A 10,588-nucleotide genomic window follows, 5' to 3' on the forward strand; every position below is an offset into this window, starting at 1 on the left:
AGCCCCACGTCATCAAGTCAAGTCTGATTCATGGCGACCCCACATGGTACAGAGTATGAAAGAGTACAGCCAAGTTGTCTTGGCTGTAATCTTTATGGAAGCAGATTGCCAGGCCTTTCCTCCATGGTCCTGCTGTGTGGGTTGGAACCACCGACATTTCAGCTAGTAACCCAGCACAAACCGTTTGTATCACCAGGGGTCTCCATGGCCTAATTCAAGCCCTCATCATCTCCAGCCTAGGCTACTGCCTCCCTGGTATAGCCCTGTTGGATCACATCCAGCTTCCACACAGTCACCAGAATCATCCGTATAAAATTCAAATCATCAACCACAAAAGGACAAATACTGTATGAGATCACTATTATAAAAACTCAAGAAAAGGTTTACACAGAGAAAAAAACAATCTTTGATGGTTATGAGGGAGGAGAGGAGCGGGGAGAGGAAACCGCTAACTAAACAGTAGACGAGTTAACTTTGGTGACAGGAAAGACGGCACACAATATAGGGGAAGGCAGCACAACTTGACCAAGGCAAAGTCATAGAAGCTTCCTAGACACATCCAAATACCCTGAGGGTCCAAGTTACTGGGGCTGAGGACTTCCAACCATGGTCTCGGGGGACAACTAGGTCAACTGGCATAACATAAGTCATAAAGAAAATGTTCCATATCCTACTTCAGTTAGTAGTGTCTGGGGTCTTAAAAGCCTGTGAGCTGCCATCTCAAGATACATCTATCAGTCCCATCATGTTTGGAGCAAAGAAAATCAAAGACACAAGAAAATATTAGTCCGGAGAACTAATGGACCACATGAACCACGGCCTCCACCAGCTTGAGTCCAGAAAAACTAGATGGTTCCTGGCCACCACCACCTTCCGCTGTGACACAGATCACAGGAGAAGGTCCTGGACAGAGCAGAAGAAAAATGTAGAAAACTCAAATTCACAAAAAAGAACCAGACTCAGTGGTCTGGCAGAGACTGGAGGAACCCTGAAACTCCGGTCCCCGGACACCCTGCTAACTCAGAACTGAAGCCCCTCCTGAAATCTACCTTTCAGCCAAAGATTAGACAAGGCAATAACAAACAATAACACACATGAGGAACATGCATCTTAGTTAATCAAGTATAGGAGACCAAACGGGCAACACCTGCCCAAAAGCAAAGACAAGAAAGCAGGAAGGGACAGGAAAACTGGATGAATGGACACAGAGAACCCAGAGTAGAAAGGGAAATGGGAAGAGCGCTGACATAAATTGCAGGGATTGCAACCAATGTCACAAAACAATTTGTCTATAAATTTTGGAATGAAAACTAATTTGCACCGTAAACTTTCACCTAAAACACAATAAAATTAAGAAAAAAAAAAATCAGACCTGTCCCTCTTCTGCTTAAAGCTCTCCATCAACCTATAGCAATGGTTCTTATCCTTTGTGAGTCACAGACCTCTTTGAAAATCTGATGAAAGCAATTAACCCTCTCTCCAGAAGAATGGCACACACACACACACACAGGGAGACAATGGACTCCTTAAATAAATCCATGCAAAGACTCTTGATCTTGGTCTATATAATAAAGCCCAAGCCCCTTATCACCTCACCAAAACATGTTACACATTACACATTGTGCTCTGTTGCTGCTCTTGTTAGGTGCCATCAAGTCGATTTTTGACTCATAGAGACCCCATGTGACAGAGTAGAGCTTCCCCATTGGGTTTTCTTGGCTGTAATCTTTAGAGAAGCAGATCAACAGGTCTTTCTCCCACGAAGATGCTTTCTATGGCTCTAAAGCCTAATAGTTTCTTCAGACTTTATATCTTCTCTTACTGCAAAAGGGAGACCTGGTGTGCAATAGTTAAGCACCCCGCTGCTACCCGAAAGGTCAGTGGTTTGAACCCACCAGACGCTCCACGAGATTAAAGACCTGGCAATCTGCTCCCGTAAAGATTACAGCCTAGGAAACCCTATCAGGTAGTTCTACTCTGTCACATTGGGTCGCTGTGAGTCGGAATTGACTCAGTGGCACACAACAACAACTTATTGCAAAACTACCTGTCCACAAGGAGGTGGCTGTGCTTTACAGGTATTATCTGACAAAGGAGTAAGATACGGCTTATCTCCTTTTTACAAATGAGGAAACAAGGAATTCCTTGCCAGAGCAAAGAACATATGTTTCCTAACTCTGTTATGAGTCCTAATAATTTATCTTTGTCTGCATCGCCTCCAAGAACTGAATAACTAACATTAGGGAAATAGAAACTCAAATAGCAAAATATTTGAAGACTGAACTCAATATATATATCATATAATTGTCATTGAAAACACAGTATTTTAAATAAAAAACGACAATATTTTATTTCAGTGTAGACTGTAAATAATTCTATGGAGGAATCTTGGCTACCAATTGACCTTATAATGACAACAGTAAAAATATATATATATTTTTTACTGTTTGACCCAAAATATAACAATAGTTCCTCTTTTAGGATCTTATGCAATTCCCTTAGCCACAAAAGAACACTGTGTGTGTATACTTTATATTATTTTTAAATTTCCTTTATATGTGTTGGCAGCCATAGAACAGAATTACAGGATTCAAATTAACAACCGTCAGTGGATTCTACAAAAGCTTTCATTACTTCAGGGCTACGGATGACGATACAGCCACAGAAGGTATTAATCAAACCAAAAAACCTAACCCTTTGCCATCAAGTCGATTCCGACTCATAGTGACCCTGTAAGACAGAGTAGAACTGCCCCACACGGTTTCCAAGGAGCGCCTGGTGGAATCGAACTGCCAACCTTTTGGTTAGCAGCCATAGCTCTTAACTAGTACGCTAGCAGGGTTTCCAGAAGGTATTAATCAACGGTAATTAAATCATCTAGGTGTCAAGGTCATAGGCTCCAAAAAGACAGGAAAAATCTTTGGCCACATGGCCATGACTACCTGAGAAGTGGCTAAAGCTGTTTTGGAGAGTTATGGAAAAAATCTAAAGCCACCTGATGGAAATCAAAAAGCTCTACTCAGACAAACCAACAACTCCGAGGTTCACGAGAGGCTGCCATTTCACAGTGAACGAAGGATAAGCCTTGCCCACTTAGCGGTAGAACCAAGCTAAAAAAAATTATAAAGCAGGTTAAACTCATTTTCAGCACTTCAATTTCCCCTCTACAAATTTTTACTCCTGTTATCCTCAAAGTCACCTTCAAAATCAAGAAAGATGGTAAAATACAGTATTTTCTAGATCATTTGCTTTTTGACTAATTAAAATCTTTACCCAAAGATTAAGGCAATCTAGTAGGTATTTGGGGAGTCAAGGTTCACGAATGGTGCAAATGGCTTGCACTTGACTACTAACCTAAAGGTTTATAGTTCGAACCCACCTACTGGCTCTACGGAAAAAAGGTCTGGCGATCTGCCTCTGTAAAAATTACAGCCAAGAAAACCCTATGGAGTTCAGTTCTACTCTGTAACATATGGGGTTACCACCATGAGCTGGAGTCCACTCAGTGGCAACAGGTTTGATTTTTTGTTTATTTGGAAAGTCAGCAAGATTGTAATCTTGAACACTGAATGACATGGGCTTCTTTCTCTTCATCGAATGACGGGCTGCTCCTGAGCTTTGTTAGAGAACAAGATGAGAGGCACTCTAAGAACCCTGGAGAAACTAAAGAAGCTGAGCTCTCCTGTGGGCTTCTCAAGTAAGCGTGAATACGCTCTCTGAAAGTAAAATGTAGTCCACAAATTTGTTCAGACAACCTTTTAGAAAGTCGCTTCTCCTCAAGAGCTAAAAGACAGCCATATTTATATTCTGGATCAGTCCATTTGTTTTATTTTAAATGGAAGATCAGTTTCTTTCCCACAAGCGTTGAACATCCATGTTTAAGTAGTTTTAGGGGGCAAAAAATTTTAGATTTCTATTCTGACCCGGTTGATGCTTCCGTCATCGAAGCATTCTATTTTCCACCTACAGATATTCAGTGATCATCACATCTATGCTGGAAGGTTTAACTACCTGAAAGAAAGCCTGGTGCTGAAATGCTCTTCCAGGGGAAAGGCAATAACCATGCTTTTCTTAAACAGAATGGAATTAGCTATTTACAGGGAAGTTTCCCCATCTCTATCTCCTTCATCTTTGTACTTCCTGTGCCTGGCACAGAAATAGGTATTCAGTAAACGTTTGTTAAATTAAAAATATATATATATATATATATTTTCTTTCTCTTGTGTGCTTCCTTCTTCATTTTTCTTATCTGAAGTTTTCCCTGGTAATGTTAAGTCTTCCTCTTCCACATTTAATATCTCATTACCTGATTGTTTTTCAGTTAAACAACAGGAGTATTAACAAAAACAAAAAAACTCTTTACTAATAACTAAGACTTATTAGTAAATTTTCAGTGGTTAAAAAATAGATCCATTCTTTAATGGAAGGTAAGTCACTCACATCTAAACCTAAGAGGATAATTGACTGTGTTGCTGCCCACCATTTCGCCAGTCTCATGGCGACCCCATGTGTTACAGAGTAGAGCTACTTCATCAGGTTTTCTTCACTGTGATCTTTGCCTTTCTTCCTCAGAGCCACTAGGTGGGTTGGAACCACTGATCTTTAGGCTAGCAGCCAATTGCAAAGTATTTGCAACACCCAGGCTTCTTAGCTAGATATAAAGTACATAAGAAAAAACGAATAGCCAATTTAAACCTCCATGATGGTAATAATTAGAACTAGACTTCCAGAATCGAAGGAGCCTTTAACATCAGGTCTCCAGGTCTAGTCTTTCAGCCAATCCAAAACAACCTTTGCCTACCATCCCTTCCCTCTACTTCTGAATCATCCCCCTTAAGCTAGCAATTCACAAGAAAGCACGAGAAGCAACAGGGCAACGATTGTAATTCAAGGCTCTGAATATGAATCTTCTGACGCTAATGAAAGAGACAGGATCATAGTTACTGAAACATTCCTCCTCTTGTCCAATATCAGTACATAATGCAGATAAGGCCCATTCTTCAAATACCACTTAGCAGGCTTCATTATGATTAAGAAAAGGTAGAGTTTACCATATAAGGGAAATGGGGATAGCACCTTATAATCCAAGCAATTTAAAGCTTTCAAGCACTTTAAAATCTACACTCAAAATCTTCGCATTTCATTTTTCTTTACCCAAGAAAATTTGTAATACCAAGTGTTGGCAAAGATATGACCCTGGAACTCTCATATGCTGCTAGCGGGAATATAAGTTGGTACTACCACTTTGGCAAACTATTTGACAGCATCTGCTGAAACTAAACATATGCCTTCCCCATGGCCCAGGAATTCTGCTCCTGGATATAATCTTAAGAGAAATCGGTGTTCGTGTCCACCAAAAACCTTATAAAAGAATGCCCACAGCAGTGTTATTTATCATTACCCCAAATTGGAAGCAACCCAAACATTCTTCAGCAATTGAATGGATGAACAAATTAAGGAATAGCAGCCAACAGATTTTAAAAAAAGAACCACTGCTGAAGGCAACGACATGGCTGAATTTCACAATCACGATGTGGAGCGCAAGAAGCTGGACATACAAGAGTACATGATGATGGTTCGGCTTACATGCAATTCAAAAACAGGCAAAAGTAGTCAATGATAGAGGTCAGAATAGTGGCTACCTTTCGGCATATAACTTGACAGGGGCACAGACAGACTTAGTCTATTGATTTGATGGTGATTATGTGGATATATATATACATATATATGTATGAACAGATGGAATTGTGCTCTTAACATTTGTGCATGTTTACTGTATGGCAATTATACCTCATCTAGAAAATTCTGGAAAGAGAGAAAAATGTAGAAATTTTTGAGATTCTTCCTAAATATAAAAGAACCCAGTGCAGTTTAAATGCAGTTGCAAGTGCTGATGGTCATACTTTTGGAAAGCTTCTGCAGGTTCAAAAATGCCTATAAGTTGGAATCAACTCCACCGCAACAGGTTTAGTTTGGTTTTTGGTAATATCGTACATAACAACAGTATGTATAATGAGTCTTCTTGTATCAATAGAGTCTGAAAACATATTGCACTCTACTTTTAAAATGCACATATCTACCAACTAGTAAAGACAAATGATTAAGAAATCTAAAATGTCTTTGCTTCGCCGCTCTAATATTCTGATTTATAACAAAAACTACTGGAAATAATTCCTACACGCCTATATAGCAAATATTTTCTCCATTTACCAAGAGACTTCGTTGAACTTGGAATCACCGAATTTGGGGGCTGAGGGAGACCCAGGGGGGTCCCTAACTTGACGAATGAGGACGCGGAGGCCTTTAGTGGAGAGCGCAAGGCCCACGGTTGCAGAGCTAGGGCAGGGGCCCTCCGCTCCCCGGCTCCCCGAACTGTCTCCTTCAACCCAAACTAGAATTAACCCCTTCATCTTTCCAAATAGAAAAGAACCGAATCTGAAGGGAATCTTCTTTGCAGCAAAAACTATTCTACCGAGCAGGTTCTTGGGGAACAGCTTGGAGTCCTTGAACACTCCCTTGGGGTTTAACGCCGGGATAAAAAGCAGCGCAGGAGGAAAGGGGAAACTCGTATTGTAATCTGTATATTCTATTTGCATAACATTTCCAAAGTAAGTCTTCGTTGATCCTGCTGAAATTAGGCGGGGGTAGGGGTCGCTATTTGGGATGAAGCGCTTTGCGGGAGAAGGCGGGCACATTTTCCCATCTTAGTTCATTTCATATATCAAAACATCAAAAGAAGACGCCCCCGAGGTCCGTTCAGAGATGCCGGACCACTTGGCGCCAACCTGGGGTGCCCACCCCCAGCCCCAGCTAGCGATGCCCCGGGCCGGGGAGGATAGGCAGGGCAGTGGTGCCCCGCGGGCCCCGCCGGTACCTTGGAGAGGCCGGCCGGCCAGCCGGGGAATCTGTGACTGCTGCTGGCGACCGCGGCCAGGGCGAAGGCGACGTTATTGAACAGGGACAAGGAGGTGGGTGGGGGTGGGACAGGCGGGCGCCGAGGGCGAGTCTGGGCGCTGTGGAGAGCGCGCGCTAGGCGAGGGCGGAGAGCCTAGGGCAGGCGAGGCGCTGGGAGACCGCGGAGCGGGCACGGGGCGCGAGGGGCCAGGGGCTGCGCGCAGGGCCGCGGGGACGAGCAGGGCCTTACCGAGCAGCGGGAGCTGGCCGCCGCGCCGCGCCGCCGCCGGCATGGCCTCCAGAACCTGGTCCCCAGGCCGCCGCCGGCCCAGCCTGCGCTGCCGCCGGCCGGGCGCGCCCCGCGCTGCAGGTGGCTCGCCTAAGGATGCGCGTCACCGACCGCAAATTCCCTCGTAACTGGTGCAAAGTGGAGGGGGAGGAACCTCTCCCCGCGGCCGGCCGCGGTGGGAGCCGGCAGGGCTGGGCCGAGCGCGGGGCCCGGCTGGCGCAGCGCTGCGGTCGAGCCACGTGCCAGCCGCGGTCCGCAGCCCCGGCTCTCGGCGCCCGGGGCTCCCCAACTGCGGCGGGGAGACGGGCGCGGTCCCTCTGCCGGGGAACTTCCAGGGCTCCGCGGCGCTGGCCAGGAGCAGGCACGGAGTGAGCTGCCTGCGGGAGTCCCCGGACCCGCTAGTTTGAATCCCGGAACATCGGACAGCAGGGAGCCAGAAACCGCCAGCTCCCGCACAGGGGGATCGGAAGCCCAGGCAGGGCGCTAAATCCGCACCTCGCACTGGCGGCGCTGGTGAGCGCGGAGCTGTGGAAGGGTCTCGGTCCAGGCTCACTGGGTCCTCACTTTGGACCTGTTTTAGTTGTCTACCCCTCCCTCTCCTCGGGTGCCGTATACCCAGTCGGTAGTGGGACCAAGAAACACTGTCTCAGTTTCAATGCCAACCAAGGCAGTAAGAAAGGGAGGTTAAAAAAAGCCGTCAAAACACAGCACACAGACAATGCATACCAGAATAAAATCGGGGATGTTTTGAAATCTCCACTCCGTAGTTCTTGTTCCTCATCACACAATATTTCGCGTTGAAAATTATCTTTGCAGTTATTTGAAGATTGGACAGACCTGGACACTAATTCTGGTTCTTCCTTGAACTAACCAATCGACTTCCACAAGCCACTTACTTGCCTTCTTGGAGTACCTGTTTAAAACAAAATTTTACTCACCTGTAAAATGGAGTTGGACCAGATGGCTTCTGATGTCTCTTCCAGTTCTAGGAATTCCTTGATTATTTTAGACATTTCCTATTAAAGCATGGTGTTTGGCCATACAATCCTTTTCCCAGTCCTGGTGGCGCAATGGTTAAGCTCTCTACTGCTAACCAAAAGGTTAGTGGTTCAACTCACCCAGTGGCTCCATGGAAGAAGGACCTGGCAATCTACTCCTGTAAAGATTACGGCCTAGAAAACCCTATGCCGCAGTTCTACTCTGTCCTATGGGGTTGCTAGGAGTCAGAACCCACTCGTTGGCAATGGGTTTTAAGATACTGGTAATACCCCACTATTTTTTAACCTGTGTGGTGTGTGCAGGATGTTCATTTATTTTTTTTCTTTAAGCTAGGTAATTATTTCTACACACTTTTGAGAGTATGGTATATTTCACAATAAAAGCAAAATCAAAAGTAAGCTTGAAACACCTCCATCAGTGAAGTAGTCTCTTCAAAACAAACAACACCTGAATGTGATTTAAGATCCCAGGTCCAATTAACCAATTTATAGGAAATACATGGAACAGTGAAATATGTTCAACAACAACGCAGAGACACAATGAGAAAATTCCAGACTCTGGGAATTTTTCAGGCAGGCAAGTAGTGTGATGGTTAAGGTCGTGTGTCATATTGGCTGGGCCACGATTCTCAGTGGCCAGCAGTTATGATGTAGCTTGGCAGCTATGTAATGATGTAATCACTTCCATGACGACATGTGCTCTGAGCAGCCAAACACTTGAAAGGGAGTTTCCTTGTGGGTGTGGCCTGCATCCAATTTATGTGGACTTTCTGACAAAGCTTGCTGGCTTTTGCTCGCTCAGGAGCCTGCATCTGACCTCCAGTTCTTGGAACTTCAGCTGGCAGCTTACTTGTGGATCTTGGGATTTGTCAGCTTCCGCAGCCTGTGAGCCAGAACCCTGCTGTCTGAGCTGCTGATGTTAGGTTCGTCAGCCCCTGCAGCTACATGTCAGGAGAAGCCTCAAGCCTGACCTACGGACTTGGGACTTTCCAACTTCTACAATTGTGTGAGCCATTTCCTTGAAATAAATCTCTTTCATGCTCTCTCTCTCTTCTCTCTCTATGTGTATACACTTCACTGGTTTTGCTTCTCTAGAGAACAGCCTAGGACAAATAGCCTGACTGCTTCAAAAAAAATTTGTAAAAGAAAGAGCACCTATAGATTAAAATAAACCTAGGAGATACATAGTAAGCAATTGCAAGGTCCAATGTAAGGATTTTATTGGAATCCTGATTCAAGCAAACTGAAAATTAGATATCTATCTGTCTATATATGATATCAGGATTTTATATTTGATATTAGGTAATTATTGTTTAAATTTTTATGTGCAATTATGATATTGTGGTTATGTATTTTTTAAATATTTTGTAACTTTTAGCAGTGTGTAAGAAGTATTTACAGATAAAAAGGTATGAGATGGGGGGGTTGAGGGCAGAATGGACAGTGGCTACTAGTGGCTACAGGGTTTCTTTGGAAGGGCAATGAAAATATTCTAAAATTAAATTATGGTGATGGTTGCACAACTTTGTAAATATACTAAAAATTATTGAATTATACACTAAGTGGGTGAACTATATGGTATGTAAATTATATCTCAATAAAGCTGTTAAAATGATATAAAGTATGAGATTTTCTTTCAAATAATCTGATATGAGGGACGTGAGTGGAGGAAACAAAATTGAACATGTGAAAGTAATGGTTGAACTTGAACAATAGCCATTATACTTTTCTTTGAAATTTTTTATAATAAAATTTTTTTGGAAAAAAAAAGAGTTTGGAATAATGGATTAGTTAAGTTACCTTGAATGTGTGAAAGGTAAGCTGCTCTTTACTGTCATTTTACTAACCCACCTAAATGACATGAACCACAGCATAACCAGGAGTTCTGGCGGTGGACCAGTTATGCATTCTACTGCCAACCGAAAGGTTCGCTGTTCAAACCTATCAGTGGCTCTGTGGGAGAAAAATCTGGCAATCTGTTTCTGTAAAGATTACAGCCAAAAAAAAAAAAAAAAACCCCAAATCCTATGAGGCAGTTCTGTTCTGTCACGTGGGGTCATAGCAACCATTTGAGTGCCTACAATGTGCCAAACATTGTACTGACTTCACAACCATTATCTCATTTAGTTCTAATAACAATCCTATAGGCTGGGTCTTATTCCGATTCCAAAACATTTTAATAAGAGCATAAACTTTGAAGCCACGAGATGGATGATTCAGGGAGCACTGGATGGAGTTCATGAAAAGAAGACAGGTTATGAAGATGGTGGCAACTGTTGCAAAGACTACTTGGCCCATCTTAAATTGTCAAAAATAAAAAAGGACATAAAGGATTTGAACAATTAATATGACAAAGATTAACATATCTAAAGTGAATTTATATCTTATAAATAGGAAAAACATCTCC

The 10,588-nt window shown here is 43.3% G+C and overlaps 1 protein-coding gene across 1 annotated transcript in view; it reads right to left on the reverse strand.

The window, feature by feature from the left end:
• FLT3 (fms related receptor tyrosine kinase 3) overlaps positions 1-7,232 on the reverse strand; it is a 107,828-nt gene extending 100,596 nt beyond the window's left edge. Inside the window, exon 1 of the mRNA XM_049867473.1 lies at positions 7,145-7,232. Within this exon, the coding sequence (XP_049723430.1) occupies positions 7,145-7,187 (43 nt within the window). The 5' untranslated portion in view covers positions 7,188-7,232. The remainder of the gene's footprint in view (positions 1-7,144) is intronic.
• Positions 7,233-10,588: the final 3,356 nt, after the last annotated feature.

Source organism: Elephas maximus, chromosome 23 (assembly GCF_024166365.1).
Source record: "Elephas maximus indicus isolate mEleMax1 chromosome 23, mEleMax1 primary haplotype, whole genome shotgun sequence".
NCBI classification, from domain to species: domain Eukaryota; kingdom Metazoa; phylum Chordata; class Mammalia; order Proboscidea; family Elephantidae; genus Elephas; species Elephas maximus.